Source organism: Suillus paluster, assembly GCF_016628075.1.
Source record: "Suillus paluster strain FC165 chromosome Unknown EDB91scaffold_241, whole genome shotgun sequence".
In the NCBI taxonomy this organism is placed as follows: domain Eukaryota; kingdom Fungi; phylum Basidiomycota; class Agaricomycetes; order Boletales; family Suillaceae; genus Suillus; species Suillus paluster.
In genome coordinates this window covers 1,657-24,544 of record NW_024537801.1, presented here as the reverse complement: position 1 = coordinate 24,544, position 22,888 = coordinate 1,657, and the positions used below count along the sequence as shown (strand labels likewise).

The window sequence follows — 22,888 nt, the reverse complement described above, 5'->3', positions numbered from 1 at the left end:
ACCCTGAACGTGCCAAAATGTGCTGTTCCAGCCATCCAGCACCCACCAGCACCTTTTCCTCACCCAATCGTGCCCAAATGTGCCCTCCCAGCCATCCAGCACCTGCATGATCTACACCTCTGGTGTTGAGCCCCTTCAGTGACAAACTCCATATTATACGAGGCAACTGATGTGCATAATATCCCGTATAACACAGGCCAGCGGACCATGGGCCGATGATGAAGATATCCTCGATGTTAATGGATGGGCCAGGAGGGATATTATTACCAATGAATACGGGTGAGCCGATGTAGTGACATTATTATCTAGACAGGTGGGCCGAAGGAGCAGTTTATTATATATCATATAGATGGGTGGGCCAAGGTAGTAGTATATTATATAGATGGGTGGGCCAACTTAGGGGGTATATCATGTAGACGGGTGGGCCGAGGTAATTGTTATCATATAAATGGGTGGGCCAAGAGAGCAATTTATTAGATATTATATAGACAGGTGGGCCGAGGTAGTTGGATATTACATATACAGGTGGGCCCAGATACGTATCATATAGATGTATGGGCCGAGGTAGTAGTATATTATATAGACGGGTGGGCCAAGATGGTTGATATCATATAGACGGGTGGGCCCAGAAGAATGAGTGTTATAAACATCAGTGGGCTGAAATAGTTGGATAACATACTAATCAGTGTGCTGATGTAGGCACCAGTACATACCCACTGTATGAGTGCATACACCTATCATCAACCACCGAAATGAGAAACACAAAACCCTAAATACAACATTTCGTAAATTAGACAAATCACCAAGTACCTAATACCGAGTACCGAGTTCCGGGTAACTAATATCGACATCTGGGTAACTGATATCAAGTTCCAGGTATTTCGGAAATTGGACAAATCACCAAGTATCGAGTACCGAGTTCCGGGCACCGAGTTCCGGGCATCGAGCACCAAAACATGAAACTAAAATACAACATTTTGTAAATTGCACAAATCACCAAGTACTGAGTACCAAGTTCCGGGCGTCGAGTGCCAAGTACCGAGTACTGAGTTCTGAGTTCTGGGCACCGAGTTCCGGGCATTGAGCACCAAAACATGAAACTAAAATACAACATTTCGTAAATTGAACAAATCACCAAGTACTGAGTTCTGGGCACCGAGTTCCAGGCATTGAGCACCGAAACACGAAACTAAAATACAACATTTCATAAATTGAACAAATCACCAAGTACCGAGTTCTGAGTTCCAGGCATTGAGTGCCAAGTACTGAGTTCCAGGCATCAAGTTCCAGGCATAGAGTACTGAGTGCTGAAACCCAGCACTGTTTTGGTGCTCAATGCCCGGAACTCGGTGCCCAGAACTCGGTACTTGGCACTTGATGCCTGGAACTCGGAACTCGGTACTTGGTGCCTGGAACTCAGTACTCAGTACTTGGTACTTGGTGATTTGTTCAATTTACGAAATACCCGGAACTCAATATTAGTTACTCAGACATTGATAGATGTTACCTGGACGTCAGTATTAGTTACCCAGAACTCGATGATTTCATTCTTTGGGCATGCCAGAGGTACAATGCATTTCAACAACATTTACAGAAATCTAACTACTAAATTATGTAGACATTTCAACCTTGCCCAGATGACCCTCATCACCACCTTCAACTTCAACCTTGACCTCAACATCCATGTCATCAGCAGAATCGTATTCCGGGACAAGGTTGTGTGGATCATCCAGCACCAAAATGTCTCTGGCAGTTGGGGGAGTAGGTGATGGGTCTGGGGCTGGTTGAACTTGGCTCGGCTCAAATGTGAGACTGTCGATGGCAGAGGGATCCTCAATTTTCGAGGGTGTGGGCTCCATCACTGCGATTGAAAGATTGATGAGAGGAGGGAGTGTGGATTGGGAGGGTGACATTGTTCCAGTGATGGATTGATCAAGCAACAAAGACATTGCAATTGCCGGAGTAGTGGGAAGGGGAAATAAGGGATGGTGTTCCATGGTTTTGCATCGAAGGCTCTCATGGAGCCTGCTGAGGGTATTGATATGTCTGCCCTGCTTGGCAACAAGATCCTCAAGAACCTTGATGCGTCCGACCCTATCGCAAATACTCATTGCCATGGAATGGAGGTCTGGCATGGGGACATTGAGAGCCACATGAGGCACGCAGACACAGTTCCAGGTATTAAATGTCGAACATTTGTCTGTTTGGTGCTTGATCATTGGCACTCGAACATTGGTAATTGGTATTCGACAGTAGGTACTATCACATGGGTACTAAGCTATTTGCCTGTTCTATCCTTGCCAGGATGGAGTATGTACACGTCCATCCTAGCCCATCCACATGAGGGAACCTCAGCATAAATATGAACAGAATCCCTCATGTACCATGCCCAAGCAATTCAATCCCCTTCCACTTCATGAACCCCATGTCTTACGATCCTTCCTGAAAACACGATCATACAGCCGGGCTCATACATGAACTCCAGCTGAAGACTTGGCATACTCATGTGAGCATTCAAATAATTACCCATGGTGGTGAGAATATCAAAGCATTCAGGAATGGATATGTGATCTCGATGATTGGGGGTTTGCCAATTGGAAATGACAGTGAGGGTGTTAAACACAGATGCCCAGTACTGGAGGGTCTCTGACATCCTCGGAAGATTCTTCCTTTCAGCTGATTGTCCGAGGCTTAAAAAGGCTTGTATCCCTGCCCAGTACTGCTCAGGATGCATCACCCTGAGTGCGGCTGATGCGATGGCTGCCGGCCTGGCAATGGCTTTGAGAATATTCTTGGAGAATGGTCCCTTCAATGAGGCAGATACCGCCAGGTCCGACAGATTCTACCGGATTGGTCAGTTTAACTATCGAAAATCACCATCTCATGAGATCCCACCTCGTGCCTCTGTTGAAACCAAGCCAGAGATAGATTGATGCATCCAGGAGATATGCCATCATTTTCCGAGCTTGGTTTGAACCAATCCTGATTAGTTCGCCAACTCCCATCAACCTTTACACTTTTTGCAAGGCTCGGACTGAGCAACTCGGAGGCTGCCAGAATTTCCTTCTGGAGTTCCCATTTCATATTCCATATACATCGAGCAACAACATATATTACCCACCTGGGTGGTTTCCGTCAGGGCATCCGGTAGGTACCACGCAATGATGGCACCAGTAGCATCGAGAACTGTGGCGGGTATGTCAACCAACTTTGTACCTTCATGGCCAGGAGGACACCTCTCAAGCAACTTTGCCTCTCTTTCTTCATTATGTCCAGTGTCCTTCGGGGAGATCATTTTGCTGTATCTTACAATATCAATCTGCATCCGAACTGTGAAGCAATTTGAATGATCAAATGGACTGTTTGAATCTGCAGGAAGACCCACTGGGATTGTTATATGCCTTTATGAGGCAATCCACCAATTGATCACAAGCCATCACCAGATCGGTGTCTAGCTTAGGAGAAGGTATGACTGGGTCTCCTCCTGTTTTCTCAGCAATGAATTTCTGTTCAGTATATTCACATGCCTCATGAGTGATAGTCAAGGCCCAAGTGCACCAGAAGGTTATTTCAATATCGGAGGTGGAAGATACATTCATGATGGTGTTGATCTTGGGAAATCAGATGGTCCATACCAGATGTCCACAGACTTCAAAGGTGGTGGAGATAGGGTGGATTAGATAGGGAACCTTGATTTTAGCTTTCAAAGATGGATTGTCATTTCATTGCTATACTAATGTCAATGAAATACCGGATAATTGGAAGGGGGCTAGATATCAAATATTTGAGTGCCGAGACCCGGGTCCCAGAACTCGGTACATGATGCTCGGTTCATTCAAATTTTGGTAGTTGGAACTCAGCTTTCAAAGACAGATTATCATTCATTGCAATGTTAGTATGTCAATGAAATACCAGATAATTGGAAGGGTGCTAGATATCAAATCTTCCAGTGTTGAGACCCGGGTCCCAGAACTCGGTGTGGGGAATTCCCCCACTGTAGGTGTAAAACCCCGTCCTTTCCACATCGTCTCACATCAGTTCCGCATATTCTGCACGTTCCGCGTTTCCTGCGCATCGTCCAATGGGTTCCGCATTCCTGCGCATCCTTCAGAACCCACCTGCACTATCCAATATTCCTGCGCATCATCGGACAACCTTCGCATGTCCTGTACCCATCCTTCCAGGTCCATTGGTATGCTGTATCTCTCTTCCCATTGTTCCTAACATTATCCGGATCAAATTGACACATGCCCTTATGGCACGGACCCCTATTCCGGAGTATTGTGCCCATGTGCACTGCCTGCCTTCACTTCCGCTTCCTGAGAGACTTACTACCTGTACCTCAGTGTTCCTTAAAAATAATCTTCCCTTTAAGTAGTGGTACTCAGGGCTTGGGGGTATTTTATTGAATCCCATCTTTTACCTTCCCACTTTCCCTTCACCTGACTAGAGGACTGCTTTGACTTATGCCCACTATCAATCTAACCTTGTGATATACTTCCTTCAACTTCGCCTGCGAGTTCTGACGAATCAGTACGTTCTGTGCTTTATCCGTTTGAGTTCTGTTCCATTCCTTTCCATTCCGCTTGAGTTCCGCTCGGGTTCTGCTTGTTCCGCATTTTTGCAGATCCTCATCCTACCTGCGGTAGGGTTGATTAGGGTCGCTTAGACAGAGATTAGCACTCCCCAGTAGCAATCCCCTTCAGGGTTGAACGTGCTTGTTCTCAAGTGAGGCAGCAGGCAGCAAAGACCCAACTTTGTAGTAGATCAATTTCTCTCCGCTGCACTTGTTGTACCCACATCGGTACATGATGCTTGGTTCAGTCAAATTTCGGTAGTTGAAACTCAGCTTTCTAAGATGGATTATCATTCATTGCAATGTTAGTATGTCAATGAAATACCAGATAATTGGAAGGGTGCTAGATACCAAATATTCCAGTGTTGAGACCCGGGTCCCAGAACTTGGTACATGATGCTTGGTTCATTCAAATTTCAGTAGTTGGAGCTTAGCATGGCACTTGATAGTCCCACCCGTGTATATCATACAACACCCTCGGCTCGGCCCACCCATCAACATGATATGTGTCTGGGCCCACCCATGTATATGATAACAATTACCCTTGGCCCTACCTGTCTAAGTGATACCCATCTACCTTGGTATATGCATCTACATAATATCCAACTACCTTGGCCCATCTGTCTATATAATACTCATGTACATCAGCCCACTCATCTACCTTACTTATTCCTGACATGGGCCCACCCACCTCCATTGGGAATGATATCACTCCCGGTGTAGGGAGTATCCCTACGCTAGGCTTGTATCCACCACTTTTCCGATGCATCAGGCATCCATCTGACGTCCATCCGACACCTATCCATTCCATCCGATACCCATCCGCTTTTCAGACGACATGCGGATACCTTCGGATCTCCCCCTATAGCTCGCGCATCCGCCGCATCTGTCCTGTCCACGTCCATTCTACCTCATTGGTACGTACTCACACGCATTTTCTTGTTACTGACTGAACACAGACATATCCTCTCACACTCCAGTATTTTTCGGATAGCTTATGGCACGGTCTAGACTCGCTACCTATGTATCTATGTTCCTTGAAAATACTGTACCCTATAAGCATGGAGGGTTTCGAAAAATACTTACTTCATGTAACTTCCTCCCACTTTTCCTGCACCTTACCAGAAGGTCGCTTTGACTTATACCCACTATCCATCCAACCTTTAATGAACTTCCTTTGACTTTGATTCGCATCCTGTCTGATCCACAAGTGCCATCCGCTCCATCCGACGAATCCGTACGTTTTGCATCCTATCCGTTTCATCCGCTTTTGCAGATCTTTCATCCTATAGGGTTGTTTTAGACAGAGACTAGTATTCCCCAGTAGCAATCCCCTTAAGGGTCGAACACACTTGTTCCCAAGTGAGGCAGCAGGCAGCAAAGACCCAACTGTGTAGTAGATTGACTTCTCTCCACTGCACTTGTTGTACCCACACCGGCCCATCCATCATCTTCGAGGATATTCATAACATTGGCCCATGGTCCGCTGGCCCATCTTATACGGGATATTATGTACGTCCATTCACTCGTATAATACGGAGTTAGGTCACTGTAGTATGTGTGGTGTTATCCTTGATGCTACATGCTCTGAGCCAACAGTTTGTGAACAGGCAATTGACATTGCATTGGAATCTTGTCATCTCAACATTTTGCACTGTATATATGGCTTGATGCATAACATCTCTCTTCTCTCGTACACAATGGAAGCCATGTTGAATACTGGCTTCTCCCTCTCCTACCATGACCAAGTTCTCAGCTCCCTTCTACCACTCTTCCCTCCTCCTACATCACTTTCAAAGTCCCCACACATTCACACCCTTGCTTGGCTGCTTGTCACCCTCAATAAACTGTCGCTTGTCACTCCCTTCCTGACATCTCTCATTCCAAAGGACAGACTTCTGGCATATCAATTCACATTCAACTTGGTTGAGGGAGGTGCTCGGGACTTCTTGCAGGGGGTTAAGGCCATATTGCCTGAGGGCAAGGAGGTGAGTATTGTTCTCCACATTTGAGGAATGAGTTAAGCTCATGGTAGATTAAAATGTCGCTAATATTTTGTCACCAGGATGTTCTTGAAGCACGGATGTCTATATACCATACTGCTAGCCAATCTCCCCACCCTCCTCTAATCTGCCCCCACCCTCAGTGCTCACCAATGCTGGAGCGATCCTGAGATGCCTATCAAACAGGCGCATCTGCAACCAATGAGTGAAATGTTTCTGAGGTGTAGCAGGTCCAAGGCTGCATATGAGGTCAAAAACAGTGCGTTGAGGCACTTGTGTCTAGCAAATTGATTATTCACCTCATGCAGACCCATTTTTTTTAGAACATAGTGATATCAATCCTGGACTCAGCATCACACAGCTCATTAATCACTTCGATCTCATCTCAATGATATGAGCAGGTGCTTGTTCCCCCTTCTGAAACTGGCAGCCCCACGAATTATTGCATGCCCCAGCCACATAAAGACTCCTCTGTGCAAGTGCTGCAAGTGTCAGTTCCCTTCGTCCATATGCCAAGACTGTATCCACAACACCAGTGCAGTTCATTGGGCATAACAATCCTGGACATGGCAGCTGACACTTTCGGATATCATTCCTCCTTCAGCTATTACTGAGTCCCTCTCCACAACTTTGTTATGAGACCACTGTCCTCAAGTGAATATTTGTCAAAACAGTTGAGATCCCTTTGCCTCCCTCTCATGTCTGCCTCAATTCAGACTCTTGCTTTCACTTTGAACTCAGATGGCCGAACTACAAGGAGATGGTGACGCCGCAGAAATCATTCAAATGATACCGTTTTCTAGTGTCAGGAAGGCTATGTGTGTAGGCATGCACATGGGTATCGTCTCTACATCAAGGGTGCTAGCAAGATTCGTCAAAAGTACTCAGCCCACTGGTCCTTATGCCACTCACCAGCACCAGCCTCAGCAACCCGCATCCGACTCAGACCCCAATGCTACGGAAAACACCAACAGTAACCCATTCTCTCCCCTCCTGAAACACTCACACCCACACACCCACCCACACGCACCAAAGACCATTCTGGCAAGAACACACACACCAACCACCCCATACTCACCGTTCAAACTTCATCCAGCACAAAGAAGAGTGGCAGGGGCTTCTGGATGCAGTGATGAACGATCTTGCACAGCTCATCAATCACCTCGATCTCAAAGCGATGCTGGACATGACACCAATGAGTGCGCATTTGCCATTCTATCAATGGTACATATTCCACGCAAATTCAATTCCCTCCCCATCCTCATATATATCAGGTTCCTTGGGCACCACATGATCTACACCTCTGGTGTCATCACAAATGCTAACGAGGATGCATCCTCCCTTGAAGAACTTCAGGACAACAAACTCTGTCTCATCTGCTCTAAACTTGACCTTAAGCCCGAAGATCATCTCCTCAATGTAGGCTGCGGCTGGGGTACCCTTGCCACCTATGCAGCTAAAAACCATGGCTGCGACATCATAGGTATCACCCTCAGCAAGAACCAGACCAAGTTTGGCAATGAATGCATCAAGACCAACAACATCACTCCTGACAAGGCATGTATCCTTTGCATGAACTGCAGGGAAATTCCAGGTGGTCCCGGTCACTTCACCAAGATTGTCAGCCTCGAAATGGCCGAGGTAAGCGACAGGTGATTTTTTTATTGTCAGTGCTTGCTTAATGTCTACCCCCATAGCATGTTGGAATCAGGCATTACGGTGCATTTATGTGTCAGATGTATGACCTTCTCAAGGATGATGGTATTTTTGTCCTCCAAGTCGCTGGTACCCACTCATCCTGGCAATATGAGGACCTCATCTTGTGTGTATCACACGTCTTTGTTCATCTATTGTATACTAACCTTCTCCAGGATTATATTAGCATACCTGTGCAAAGACCTGTACCCGCTGGTACCCTTGGGTACATGGGTATGGGTAGAGGTCTGGACACCCGGGGGTTTACCTGTGCGGATCCCTAAGATTATCAACAGATGTAGAGAATACAATAACAGAATCGAGTCGGGGATGGGTGCACAGTGCCGCTATGATTAGAATATGTAATCCACTAGGATGATGTGAGTTTGCGTCACTTTGCTGTACCTAGATTTCAGTAGATGAACCAATCATTCTCCTCTTACTGACCAGATATACTAAAAACTATGCATTTTGACGAGAGCAGGTACATGCAAAAAAAATGCGATATGGATATGTGTCATATACCGGATCCAAGTACCCCCAGTACCACCAATAAGCATCCCTACCCCTGGTCCGACCCCCTGTTTCCCTGTCCGCTCCATTCCTCCTTCCCCAACAATGCACGAAGTGCATCTCAGCAGGATTAGCCCTGCTACCTCCACCCGACCCCGTTCCGCTTTTCCAACACTACCCCTATGTCCCCTGACCCCATACCCCTTCCACCCAACCCTATCTGGGGTTCCACTCCTCCACCCTATCAGTCTGCCCAATCCCGCTCCTACTCCCTCCGCTTTTCTGACCCATGGGGGTCCTTCAGTTCCACTCGTATTCCCCCACCCAACTATTAGTCCATCCGACCGCCTCACCGGTCCACTCCTAGACTAGGAACCACTCAACTGGTCCTATCTCCATTTAGTATCATAGTTCCGCTTTTCGGATCACCGGTAATCCCTATACCCTAGCGATTCTGATCCGTCGCATACATACTGTTCCCTGAGCCTTATTCTCATATGTCTCAGTCATCCTATTGTATTCCTGTACACTCAGCACATAGCCTTCTGCTATGCTATGCTCATCACTTAGAGTATATAAACATATGTACATTTGTCTGTAGATAGTCAGTCTGAATATTACCTTTTCTAAGCCCTGCTCTTCTGTTCTCTGACTTGGGCCTGATCCTAGTCAACTCCTGTTAAAAAGCCGGCCTAGGGGATTGACTCCCTAGGTCAGCCATCCTCTGATCCTCCGCTCCTCCGTTCCCCTGTTCCTCCGCTCTTTCGACTTCCCGTGCGTCGGAACTAGACCCCGCACTCTCGCATCCGTCCCCTCCATTCCGCACTGCTTCGGACTTCATCCAAGCAGTTCCTTCCGCTCCGCTTCTACTGTTGGTTCCAACTGCAATAGTCTCCCACCTCCCTCCTGTCAGGTGGAACAACCTCCGCACGACTTTCCTGCACTCACCTAGTAGTCCGTCGGTCCTCCTTCAGAGGACCCCCATTCCAACGTCCTGTCAGAACCCATAGAATTTGTGTCAGACTACATTCCAAAATTAGGGGCACATACTTGGGTAAGGGGCGCAGCGTATGAGCTGAAGCCAAGCCCCTCAGACTCAGCCTTACCCCTAAGCATGGTCTTAACAATATCAAAAAGTACCCCCTCTTGCTGCTACTATAGTCCCTAGTAGATACACCCACCAGAGGGCTTCATGATGTTTGTAGCATTGCAGTGTGTCCATATCCCCACAACCTACCAGAAGAATAAGTCAGTATTTGTAGTGTGTGAAGTAATCTATCTACTCACAAATTATAATGTGCACTCCACATCGTATCTCATGAGCTCATAAGATGCAAAGGATGTGAAGATTTTATGAATTTGCATTGTAGTTTGCTTGTTGCACTTGGAAGTGTAAAGTCAGATTGATTTGTATGCCTTGCATGTTTTAGATTTTGGTATGTTTGGGTCTATGACAAAAATAGAACTGCCATTTTGGTACACCTGCAGGGTTGATTCCAGTAGGTCCAATTTTCACTGAAGCTTCATGCCTAGCCTTGATCAGAACCCACGAGAGTTTTCTACCTCTGATCCACACGGTCATTGACCATGCGATGGAGTCACTGCCAATCAGCGATCTATGGGATCTTACTTTTTCCACCCATATGTCTACAAAGATCAGAGTCCCAAATGCGAAGCTGGGTGTACCAGACCTTCTTCTCGAGGTGGATGGACTGGGTGACAACACCGCCTTGTGGATATTAGAGGTCAGCTTTTCGCAGACAGACAAGGACCTCATGAAGAGAGTCCAAAGGTTTGCTAAGAAATGTGAGACCGCGCAAATAATCACCATGATTGACATCTGTGAGTCGCGGCCATACAGGAGGCCAAAGGATACATCGGAGTTGGCAATCGTGATGAAGGGGCAAGATGTGTTGATGAAGAGGGAGTGGAAGGTTATGTCGGACAATCCAGCCTTTGGGTCAGTTATGTCCTTGGCACCACATCCCTGGGTCATGCCCTTGACCATCAAGGTCTAGGCCTGGCTCCATCACCCAAATGGAGAGTTCTCTCTCAACAAAATGAACAGCAGTTCCTATTATGTGTGCACGGTAAGTCCTTACTACTCTTTTTAAATTAAATGCTGAACCTTGACAGGAAATTTGTCCGACCAGGGACTCCACTGAGATCGCCCATCTCGATTCAGTGTTCCACCAAGCCATGAAATTCATATGTGACAAAACCACCGGTTACATGCAGGAGCATTGTGAGCTTGACAAGGAGAATATCATGTAAAGATATCCTCTTTCTACATAATTACATCTCACTTCCAGTCAACTAACAGTGACTGGCATGAGGATCTGAAGCACTGAGCAGACAAACTTCGGGAGCAACTCCTGCAGGGCGGGTCCAGAAAAAGGCCAATGAGAGGTTGATTACTGTAGAACTTGTGTAGATGGTGTCGAGTTACCCTTGATCTGCCGTGGTAGTACGTACTGCACTTGCGTTGTATACAGTACACTAAGTCATAGCTACAAATGGCGAGAAGTGCATGGATCAATTCATTTTGGGTTTGTGGGTTGCTGTCTGATTATAATCATTTCAAACACATTCTGCAGTGCACTACAAGTACATTTCAACTATTTGTATGTAAATCAGATTCAGGAGATCATAACAGCTCATCAAAACAGTCTACAATCACATCTTCATCGCCAACACTGGGTGCTGGTCTTTGCCTCATCACTAGAGTACATGGCAGCGTCATAGCCCATTTCGGAATTAAAGCAGTACACACCTTGCGCAGATGATCTATTGAATAGTGAGCATCAGGCAGTGATGACATTGATAATGAGTCAGAGGATGAGTGAACGATGCTCCAGTGGTATTACTACATAGACTGTGCTATGACTCAAATTATGATGGGCTTCAGGGCTTGACTATGTACCTTATTACCTTGTTCTTAATGTGCAGTCTGTGATTCTCATCTGCCTAAAACTTGTCTTAGTGCAGCGCTGCCACCAAGTGATGTGGTTCTGATGTATCGAATGCAACACTATCACACAAACACTGATACATGAAACCAACAGTTTGTCATGCGCCACCATCAGTAGGTACTTCCTCTTTTGACCTTTAGGTAAATATCCTGTTGCCACCCTACCACATTCAGCCATGACCTATGCAGCATTGCAGTCTATGCCTTTCATGAATGTCCAACCGCCACCTTCGCCAGGCTGACGCTTCTTCCATGATCTCCCACTCTGGTACTGCCTCCAAGGCCACATGCAACCACAGTGTAGTGCAGCACTGACCTTGCTCGATAACGACCTTCGCCCCACTCAAGCTGGTCAACCACTGGCATGCTAAAACATTGTCTTGCACTATCGACATAACCATTTGTCTGAGTTATGTATATGGTCAGTGGCTTACAAACCCTTAAAATGAATTAATCCATGCACTTCCTGCTATTCATACACAGCGCTCAGCACGTGCAAATCCTCTGAATGACTGCCCTCGACTGCTCAGTTTCTTATGTGGCAGGGTGTGTTGTGTATGATGTAAGTAATTTCCGCACCTTTCATCCTATTAGCGGCTGCTGTGACATACCACCATTGCTGTGCTCATCCTTCAGATATATTGTAGCTACTTTTCAACTCTCCCACTCTCAGCTTCTCACCATGGTGGCACCATAAAACCATATGGAGAATGCTGCAAAACCTCGCTGCTGGGGCCAGCCTGCTCCTGCACCACCTGCACCCCCCACATGTGGTGCCCATGGATGCCCCCACACTCATGCAGCCACCATTGAAGATGCGCCTGACAAGGAATTTGATTTACAAGACATCTCTGCTGATGAAGAAGAAGAAAGTGTCCCACTGCGTGCTTGCACCCAAGTCTGTGCACCCGTTGACCCCCCTGTGATTGAAAACAACCCTCTCCTCGACACAGTAAACCACACCAGTCGATCTCACTCTTCATCAGCGGAAGATATTGAGCACTTCTTCAAGCGGGAAATAGCCAATACAATTTGTGACCACTGCAGGTAAGGTTATCCATTACACAACCATCCACATAGCATTGCTGTGGCTTAAAAGACCTTTCACCAAATTGACATGTGCAAAAGATGTGGCAGCATGGGATGTTTTATATGGCCCATCATCCACAAAATGTAACTTCACATATGCAACTACTATGGGAAATTCATTGCTACACCCTCATATTTACAAGTGGCACTTGCTGGAGTACTTAATGCAGGCCCTCAAAAATTCATGGCCAATTGTGTTGAAAGAGGTCAAATTGTTACAAAGTCAAGGACACTCAATTGAAGAGATGAAGACCCACATTGAGAAGGGAGGTGATTTGGCTTTGCTTCCTGGTCATCAAAATGCGAATGCTGCATCTAAGCCGGTGTAGGGAATTCTCCCACTGTAGGCATAAAACTCTGTCCTTTCCACATCATCTCACATCAGTTCCGCATATTCTGCACATTCCGCGTTTCCCGTGCATTGTCTGATGGGTTCTGCATTCCCGCGCATCCTTCGGAACCCGCCTGCACTATCCAATATTCCCATGCATCATCGGACAACCTTTGCATGTCCTGTCCCCATCCTTCCAGGTCCATTGGTACGCTGTATCTCTCTTCCTGTTGTTCCTAACATTATCCGGATCAAATTGACACATGCCCTTATGGCACGGACCCCTATTCCGGAGTATTGCGCCCTTGTGCACTGCCTGCCTTCACTTCCACTTCCTGAGAACTTACTACCTGTACCTCAGTGTTCCTTGAAAATAATCTTCCCTTTAAGTAGTGGTACTCAGGGCTTGGGGTTTATTATTGAATCCCATCTTTTACCTTCCCACTTTCCCTTCACCTTACTAGAGGACTGCTTTGACTTATGCCCACTATCAATCTAACCTTGTGATATACTTCCTTCAACTTTGCCTGCGAGTTCTGACGAATCAGTATGTTCTGCGCTTTATCCATTTGAGTTCCGTTTCATTCCTTTCCATTCCACTTGAGTTCTGCTTGGGTTCCGCTTGTTCCGCGTGAGTTCCGCTTGTTCTGCTTGTTCCGCATTTTTGCGGATCCTCATCCTACTTGCAGTAGGGTTGATTAGGGTCATTTAGACAGAGACTAGTGCTCCCCAGTAGCAATCCCCTTAAGGGTCGAATGTGCTTGTTCTCAAGCGAGGCAGCAGGCAGCAAAGACCCAACTGTGTAGTAGATCAATTTCTCGCTGCTGCACTTGTTGTACCCACACCAGGAAACCAAGATTCAATACCCGAATTTTCAGTGCCGACTTTTCATCAATTTCTTCTCTCATTCATTGTTGTGGATGGTCAGGTGAGTGGGGTTTACTTACACATATTTCATATCTTATTTCCTTAAACAGGCCATAAATCTTGTTGAATGTGTTGAGTTCAGACTGGCTTCTTCTCCTACTCCAGGGAGGATCTCCAAGAACAAGACATACCTCACCACACCAGGCTGCAGGAGCAGATTATAGAGGCCTGGAAAGACCATTTTGCTATGCTGAAAGAAGACTTGGAGGCACATACTACAGATTTATAAATACACCTGTTCACTTTAACAGTTCAACTAACTAACTTTCTCACTTTGGTCTAGCATGTGCTTGGAGACATCTCAATCACCAGCTGATATTTGGTCAGATGGTGGTCGTAAACTGTTTCTTGCCATGACTGCACATTGGATAGCCGAGATCGAGAACCGCTTGGAACTCAAAGCAGCATTGATCACATTTCATTGGATTAAAGGTAGTCACACCAGTAGATCCCTTGCACGAACTGTCCTATTCCTGCTCAATTGGGCAGGCATCACTGTGAAAGTACGTGTTTGATCAATGAGCCATGGATGTCACACTCACAAGGAGTGATGTTGGTACTTTCTAGATAGGACACATCACTCTTGATAATGCAGAGAATAATGCCACAATGATGCAGGAACTTGAGCATTTGTTGAGAGAACACGATATCGAGTTTGATGCACAGGATTGTAGGATTATGTGTTTTCCTCACATCATCAATATCTGCGTCAAACACATCCTCGCCACATTCTCCGGCATCAACCTTGCTGATCTTGCAGACACTTTTGTTGGTGCATTTGCAGACAACGGTGATGTTGATATTGATGAGTACTTGGAGGCTCTCAGCAATGATCCAATTGCACTCGGTCGCCAGACTGTCAAAGCTATCCATGCATCTGGTCTGCAGCGTGATGAATTCATGCACATCATCAGGACTTGTAATTCCAGCAGTTTGTTCAAATTTCAGGGTAAAGTCATCCAGGTACCAGAGTACCAGCTCCTGCGGGACGTTGCAATACAATGGGACTCCATATATTTCATGATCAATCATTTATGGGCAATGGGTGTGGTGTTTTTTATATATATATAATCATCGTGATTCAAGTCCATTTCTCACAATCTCTATGGCAGGCTATAGATTACTTTCTTTCCTCCCTGGATCAGCAGGATATTGCACAACACAAGATGAATGCTATGGAATGGTTCGTCCTCCGTGACTTTGAGGCCATTCTAGAAGTATTCATACTGGTCCTAGTGTTCAAATTAGTTGGTTTTACTCCATGCAGATACCTCATGGGGTTCAACAGAGTATGTCTAGTGAGAGCTGTCCTAGGCTAGGCAATGCTGTACTACACTTGGAGTTGTTCATGACAGCATGGGAGAATAAAGCTGAAGGGACCCCTCGCCTCAAACCTTTCATTGATGTTGGCCTAGAGTTGGCTAAGAAATATTATAAGTGTATGGATAATACACATGCTTATGTTGTTGCAATGTGTAAGTTCACTTAGTTCATTTGCGAGTCACAATAGATTGACTCCTCATGCCCATATTCCACAAAGTTGTTGACCCATCAATACGAGTGGGTTTTGTTAAGGCTTATTGGAAGAAGACATGGATAAGGATGCGGAGGAAAAGATTGTTGAACTCGTAGGATAATAGAATCCTCATCAAGTACACCACTGACCTACAGATTGTCTAGATGAAGCACTATCACGAGACAAAACTACCTCAAACTCTGGAACAGCAGGGTGTACCTCCACACGGCACACATTCAATCAACACCCTTGCATTACACTATGGACTCAGGGATTTGGGGTTGAGATGCCAGCCCAAAAACAGACCTCAAACAGTTGAACAGGAGTACCAATTGTATATCACCAGTGATCTCTTTGAGGATGGTTTGGATCCCCTCAGGTTCTGGGAGGTACACTTTTCAACATTCAATTTACATGTACACTCACTGACTTGTCACTCCTAGATGAAGAGGATGGAGTACCCAACCATATTCCAGATGGTGATGGACTATCTAGCAATTCAGGCCTCTGCTGTTCCCTGTGAACACATATTTTCTTCTAGTGTGGAAACTGACACAAAGAGGCGCAATCATATCAGTCCACGTCTCATAGAGGTGCTCCAAATGCTCAAGTTTCATCTCAAAAAAGAACACCTCAATTTTATGTGTGGCTGGGTAACATCCCAGAAACTTCTTCTTGAAGATGAACCCAATGAACCTGGCACTCATGACATGTCTGGTCAACACGACCCTCTTGACCACATACTCAGCATGATAATGCAAGAGGAGGGTGATGGAGTTGCAGATGCTGTTGAACTTGTTGAACTTCCACAACACATAGCTCATTAGTCTTGTTCATGAATTCTGACCTTATATCCTACGTGTATATTATGTTTTAGCATGCTGTTGCATAAATATGAGAACAATGTGTGACACACGATACTGGTGGAGGCTAGCTAGCCTTCGCCTTCAAAGTTCAAACCCTACAAAGAGACAAGCTGAAAGATGGCTGATCCTTATCTCTTGAAGCCAGGACCACTTTGTGGTCCTGGCAAGCTGCCTTTTTACACCCATGCTGCTCATGCATGGAGCTCTCCCCTAGGGACTGTCTTCACTCCACAAACCTCAGCCTATTGTCAAAAGGCACTCAGCACCTGCAAATCCTCTGAAGGACTGCCCTTCAATTGCCAGTTCACAGAAAACTACCACTGTAGTTTCCATGTCAATGGAAGCCCCTTTAGTCTCGAAATTTGAGACCAAACTTGGTTTCTCATCAGCACTATCTCCAAGTGATCCCCTGACTAAAGATCATGAGTTTTCTGCTGCCTTTTGTATCATATTCTTTGCTAAGTTGCAACAGAATTATACAAGCAAATTATTGCTGCCCTCACAGTCACTGACAGGGGCAACACAGAGACAGACATTGTAAGATCCATGAGCCACTTGTAATCTCTGAGACTCTGACTCACTCCACCACAGTGGTTCTCACATGTGTCACAAGACAATTATGATCATGTGATGAGCACTATTGCAGAAACTGAGGAACTTATTTGCAAGTGGGTAATGCCTTACAGTGGCTTACACACAGCTATTGATTAATAATATTTACCACTCTCAGACCAGCATACATTCCAGATCTCAAATGCTTCACTGCTTACAAACTGCCATCACGCACGCACACTAGTTTTCTACCCCCAATGACCAGGGTCACTGAATGTGCAATTGAATCAATGCCCATCAACGCGCTTTGGGATCTTATCTTCCCTATACATATGTCATCGCTACTTACTGTTATGGCAAAGAAGCTGGGCATGCCCGACCTTCTTTTCAAGATGGATGGACTGGGTGGCAGCGTCCCCTTGTGGATAATGGAAGTCAGCTTTTCATGGGCAAAAGATGAAGTGATGTCTAGCATCTGTCGTTATGCAATGGAGTGCAAGGATGTCCAAGTAATCACCATCATTGACACCTGCAAGTCCCAGCCTCACAAGATGCCGAAGGATATATCGGATTTGACAATCACAATGGAGGGGCGAATTTGGTTAACATTGAAGGAGTGGAAGGTTGTGTCGGATAATCCAGCCTTTGGGCCAGTTATGTCCTCAGTACCACATCAGTGGGCCAGTCCCCTGACCATCAAGGTCAAGACCTGGCTCTGTCACCCAGATAGAGAGTTCTCTCTCGATAAAATGAACAGCAGTTCCTATTATGTGTGCGTGGTAAGTCCTTGCTACTCTTTTTTATTTTAAAAAAAATTAAATGCTGAGCCTTAACAGGAGATTTGTCCAACCAGGGACTCCGCTGAGATTGCACATCTCAATTCAGTGTTCCACCAAGCCATGAAACTCATATGTGACAAAATCACTGGTTATGTGCAGAAGCATTGTGAGCTCGATGAGGAGAATTTGAGGTGATATATCCTCTTTCTACATAATCATGATCGTGTTTCACTTCTAATCCACTAACAGCGCCATGCGCAAATGGATACCTCCGGATCCTCTATTCAACTGGGATAAGGTCGTGAATCACGTTCGCAAGGGAATGCTTTATGATGGGTTTGACTGGTACTGTGACTGGCATGTCAATTTGAAGTACTGAGCAGATGAGCTTGCAGGGCAATTCCCACAGGAAGAGCCTAGCAAGAGGCCCAAGAAAGGTTGATGGGCTTAGATCAGTGAGACACTTAGAGTGTGATGTGATTTGCCAAATCTCTGACTCTCCTCTTATGTTTTATTTGTTGTCACTCATGTTGTTGACTGTAATTTATGCCTGTCCTTTTGGTGTATCCCTTACATAATCAAAGTTGAAAGTTCAACCAACCACTAGTTGTGAAGCCCATTGTCATTATTCTTATTGCCATCTTTCACAACAGATTTATGTTGTGATGTTGGTTCACATTGATGGGAGGTATGGCCTAAAAGAGAAAGTTGGATCGGGCTCATATGGTATGTTAGAAACTAATTGTCAATGGACTACACCTCTAACTCTCGCAAAAGGCGAAGTCTATTGTGCAAGCAACCTCGTATATGGCTGCGACGTTGCAGTAAAGATTGAGCCTGAAAGCATTGATCACTCTGTCTTGAAGCATGAACACCATGTTCTCTGTCAGCTTGATGGCATAACTGGTATCCCTAGGGTGCATTGGTTTGGGTATGAGGCCAGACACAATGCTCTTATCCTTGATTGTCTTGGCCCCTCACTAGAGGATGTATTTAACTCCTGTTGCTGCTCTTTCAGCCTCAGTACTATTGCATTAATTATGGACCAATTGGTGAGTCTTTCCAACAATACCTTCACACACATCGTATAATGGTATATGCTGTCCAGATTTGTCGTCTTCAGCACATTCATACTCACAACTTCATTCACAGGGATTTGAAGCCCAGGAATGTATTGATTGGTGTCGGAAATAATGCCCACATCATCTACCTGATCAATTTTAGCCTCTCCAAGCAGTACAGAGATCCAAACACACATATTCACGTTATGCCCAGACATACCACTTCCTTTATCGGCACCCCTGCCTTTGCTTCCATCAATAGCCATCTTGGACTCGAGTTGGGACGACACAATGATCTCAAGTCACTCGTATATTTATTAATATATCTTGTCCATGGATGTCTCCCATGGTTAGACCATGAAATTACGACTGACAACACAGTCCTCAACATGAAACTCAATATGGATGAGCTGTGTCACGATCTTCCCTGTGAGTTTTGCCACATCCTCAACTACTTACACGGCCTTGCATTCCATGCTAAACCAGACTACAACTACCTTCAAGCACTGGTTCAAAAGGTTCATCCAAGCTCATCCAAGGCAGAAGCTGCCTTATTAGACTGGCTTCCTAAAATCAAATCAGAAACAACTGTGTTGCATCAACCAGATGAGACAAGGGCTGTGTCACGGAGTGTAGAAACTCATTTGCAGTTGTAAGTTTTTTTTCATCATCTTGTTCCTTTTAACAACTGAATTATGAATTAGCAACCCCAACAGTCGGCAGTCACAATGAGCAGTGCATGAAGCACCACAAGTATATAAAGCCTCTCCTCAACATAGTGCCTGCCTTGCTTCACGTGTCAAGACTCCAGCCTACATGTAGTCCCCATTCATTTGCACATAGCATGCCTAGTGTCATCTATGACCCAGAGTCTTGTGATGGCCCTTGCAGTAGTGTAGTCTGCAATGTATAACTACAAAGCTCATTTGTCTCAATTTATAGTTGCTTGAAATCCAAAACTTGGATAGAAAGGACATAAGTGGCGGTTTAGCTGCAGTTTAACCAGTTTAGGTGACCAAACTGAACTGAAAATATGACATAACCAGTAGAAGCCAGAACCGGTTCATGGTTAACCAAACCCTAGCAACACTACCTCACACTATCTTCTATCTTATGCTATCTTCTTTTTTTTGCACTATCTGCACCATCTCACTCACACATTCTGTGCACCTTCTTGCACCATCTTACACATTCCATCTTGTTCCATTGTTTTTTTGCACTGTCTCACACATTCTCACACATCCACACCTTCTCGCAGCCCAAATACTCTAATCTCACTTGATATCCTGTAGTTTTAGTTTACAGTAGTTTAATTCATGTAGTGGAGTAATTGAATACAATTCATTGGTTTCAATTCATTCAAATGTTTGACTTGTATTAAAATTACTACAGTACTATATACATATTGAAGGTGCTATTGTGAGCTTCTGGGAGGTTCTGTACAGATGGGGTGTGTTTGTCCAGTTGGGACCAAGCTGTTGCACTGTGGCACTGTCAGCCACTGTCCAGCTCTGTATAGAACATAATAGTTTGCTGATGCATCCATCAATTTTAGTGATGCAAGGTGTGGGATTAAAGAGCACATATACTAGTGAGACCCACTCATTCATTAGGCACTCTATAGTTTCATTAACTGATGGTTTTGGAATGAAATATTTCAATGTACTTAGCTTATTATCAACACTCTCAACTTCAGGACTTGATTCCCATGACTTTTTGCCTTCATCATCAATCACAATCATATTCACATGTATTTTGGCCTCCTCCTCTTCAGTTTGAACCACTACCCAATGCAACATGGGCTTGGTTGCTGCTGGTGCTGTGGCTCACTCTGGTCTATCTTTGGCATGTCCATTTGGTGGGGTAGGTTTTGCTTTCTTTGACAGTTTGGGTGCTGCATTGGCCCCACTTGTGCTGTTCTTCCTTTTCTTGATCAGGGCATTCTTGACCTTATCCTTGAGGGCTGCTCTAACTTTTTCAATTAATTTTGGTACTCATCTGGACATGTTCAAGAACAGGTTGAGCTACTAGGATGTAGAGAGTTGAGTTTTTGTAGTTGTGTAATGTTTAGTAAGTGGTAAAGTTCTTATTTAGGTTTAGGTAGTGGTTGAACATGTCCCTTGATGTGTTAACCCTGGGCTCAGGTCCAGGTGCCTCAAGTCTGGACCTGTACCTGTACCTGCCACTCACCATGGGTCCCCCATACCTGTGCTTTTGCCTAGCTCTTCACACTTACATTTCTGCTCCCCATCATTCCCCTTGTACGACAAGCACTTTGGTGCTCTGTCATGTACCAGATTCAACCACCTCCAATATCATTCACAGACATCCCCACTGCTGGTCCAACCCTCTGTTTCCCCATCTGCTCCATCCCTCCTTCTTTGACAATGCACATAGTGCATCTCAGCAGGACTAGCCTTGCTACCTCTGCCCAACTCTGTGCCACTCCTCTGACACTACCCCTATTTCCTCTGACTCTATATCCCTACCTTCTGACCCTATCTGGAGCTCCGCTCCTCCACTCTGTTGGTCCACCCAGTCCTACTGTTACTCTCTCCACCATTTCCACTTTTCTGACCTACTCTGTTCCTTCAGTTTCCCTTGTGTCGGCCCAACCACCTCACCGGTCCACTTCTAGACTAGGAACCACTCAACTGGTCCTACCTCCTTTTGGTACTATAGTTTCTCCTTTCATATCACCAGGAATTCCTATACCTAAGTGATTATTGATCCATCACGTACATATTGTTCTCTGAGCCTCCTCTCATATGTATCAGTCATCCTTCTTGTAATTCTGTACACTCAGCATATAGCCTCCTGCTATGCTATGCTACTTACTTAGAGTATATAAACATATGTACATTTGTCAGTAGATACCTCAGTCTGAATATTACCTTTTCTAAGCCCTGCTCTTCTGTTCTTTAACTTGGGCTTAATCCTAGTCAACTTCTGTTTGCTGGCATAGGGGATTGACTCCCTAGATCAGCCACCCTCTCCACTCGTCTGAATTTCTGCACCTCAGCTGCCTTTCCCGCCCTTTGGACTTGAGCCTAGTACTCTCGTACATCTGTCCTCTTGTTTCTGTTCTGCTTCAGACTTTGCCTGAGCAGTCTCATCTTCTCTGCTTCTACTATTGGTTCCAACTGCAATAGTCCTCCACCTCTCCCCTATCAGGTGGTCCTGTTGAAGTCGGGAATATCAGAGATGTCAGAAGAGATGTCAGAGGCAATAGATGAGTAATGAGTTGCGAGCAGAACCAAGGGTATGAGAGGATGATGCTTTGATGTTGGTCTGAACCCACCATATTGCAAAGTGTCAATTCCTATGCTACACTAATAAGCCAATTGTTAAGACTCAGATGTGAGTACCATTGATTATTTTCTATTTTACATTAAGCTAACAGACCAGTAGTTTATTCTTCTACTAGGTGCATCACTCAAGTAACAAGTTCTTACTAGAGACTGAGATTTTATTCTTCTACTAGCCCAATAAAGTCCCACATCTGCTCACCTCTGATCACCACAGGTCCAACCTCTGCCCAACTTTCCTGCACTCATCCAGTAGTCTGTTGGCTCTCCTTTGGAGAGCCTCCACTCCAATGTCCTGTCAGAGCTCGTAGACTTCGTGTTGGACTACAATCTGAAATTAGGGGCACATACTTGGGTAAGGGGCGCAGCGCACAAGCTGAAGCCAAGCCCCTCAAACTCTGTCTTACCCCTGAGCACAGTCTTAACATGCTCCGAGTACATGTAACAAGCCACAGCACACACCCAAGACCACCTAAGCATGCAATGTACCATCATGGTCCCACAAATTGGAAGACTCATGCATCTAAAACAGCCAGCAGGAATGGCAGACCAATGAGGTCAACCCTCACCAGGGGTCCACTTCAGCACACAGTCAGCACAACTCTTTTGTTTGTAGCAGCAGTCTTTAGGGCCTGATCAGTCCTTGTTGCAGTATGAGGACAATAGAGCATCAAAACCTTCTCAGTCACAACCAAGCAGCA

General features: G+C 45.4%; 6 protein-coding genes across 6 annotated transcripts; 5 read left to right on the top strand and 1 right to left on the bottom strand.

The window, feature by feature from the left end:
- Nucleotides 1-1,610: 1,610 nt before the first annotated feature.
- EDB91DRAFT_1257042 (uncharacterized protein) lies at nt 1,611-3,599 on the bottom strand (the record flags this gene model as incomplete). Its single annotated transcript, XM_041324263.1, has 5 exons — nt 1,611-2,128; nt 2,503-2,842; nt 2,896-3,066; nt 3,122-3,330; nt 3,386-3,599. 5 exons carry the CDS (start codon nt 3,597-3,599, stop codon nt 1,611-1,613), a joined length of 1,452 nt encoding a protein of 483 aa, XP_041168894.1.
- Nucleotides 3,600-6,276: 2,677 nt separating this feature from the next.
- Nucleotides 6,277-6,749, top strand: EDB91DRAFT_1257041 (uncharacterized protein; the record flags this gene model as incomplete). The annotated part of the gene is made up of 2 exons (XM_041324262.1): nt 6,277-6,564; nt 6,642-6,749. 2 exons carry the CDS (start codon nt 6,277-6,279, stop codon nt 6,747-6,749), a joined length of 396 nt encoding a protein of 131 aa, XP_041168893.1.
- A 1,120-nt stretch (nt 6,750-7,869) lies between these two features.
- On the top strand, nt 7,870-8,399 carry EDB91DRAFT_1003424 (S-adenosyl-L-methionine-dependent methyltransferase; the record flags this gene model as incomplete). The annotated part of the gene is made up of 2 exons (XM_041312267.1): nt 7,870-8,220; nt 8,277-8,399. Coding segments are annotated over 2 exons (474 nt in total), but the record flags the coding sequence as incomplete, so codon positions are not given.
- A 2,031-nt stretch (nt 8,400-10,430) lies between these two features.
- On the top strand, nt 10,431-11,532 carry EDB91DRAFT_1088878 (uncharacterized protein; the record flags this gene model as incomplete). Its single annotated transcript, XM_041316531.1, has 7 exons — nt 10,431-10,593; nt 10,635-10,747; nt 10,806-10,877; nt 10,924-11,032; nt 11,222-11,254; nt 11,385-11,411; nt 11,444-11,532. 7 exons carry the CDS (start codon nt 10,431-10,433, stop codon nt 11,530-11,532), a joined length of 606 nt encoding a protein of 201 aa, XP_041168891.1.
- A 5,860-nt stretch (nt 11,533-17,392) lies between these two features.
- On the top strand, nt 17,393-18,197 carry EDB91DRAFT_1257037 (uncharacterized protein; the record flags this gene model as incomplete). The annotated part of the gene is made up of 3 exons (XM_041324261.1): nt 17,393-17,818; nt 17,876-18,009; nt 18,068-18,197. The coding sequence occupies 3 exons, from the start codon at nt 17,393-17,395 to the stop codon at nt 18,195-18,197; spliced, it is 690 nt and encodes a 229-aa protein (XP_041168890.1).
- A 286-nt stretch (nt 18,198-18,483) lies between these two features.
- Nucleotides 18,484-19,535, top strand: EDB91DRAFT_1064898 (kinase-like domain-containing protein; the record flags this gene model as incomplete). The annotated part of the gene is made up of 3 exons (XM_041314756.1): nt 18,484-18,544; nt 18,596-18,870; nt 18,927-19,535. 3 exons carry the CDS (start codon nt 18,484-18,486, stop codon nt 19,533-19,535), a joined length of 945 nt encoding a protein of 314 aa, XP_041168889.1.
- Nucleotides 19,536-22,888: the final 3,353 nt, after the last annotated feature.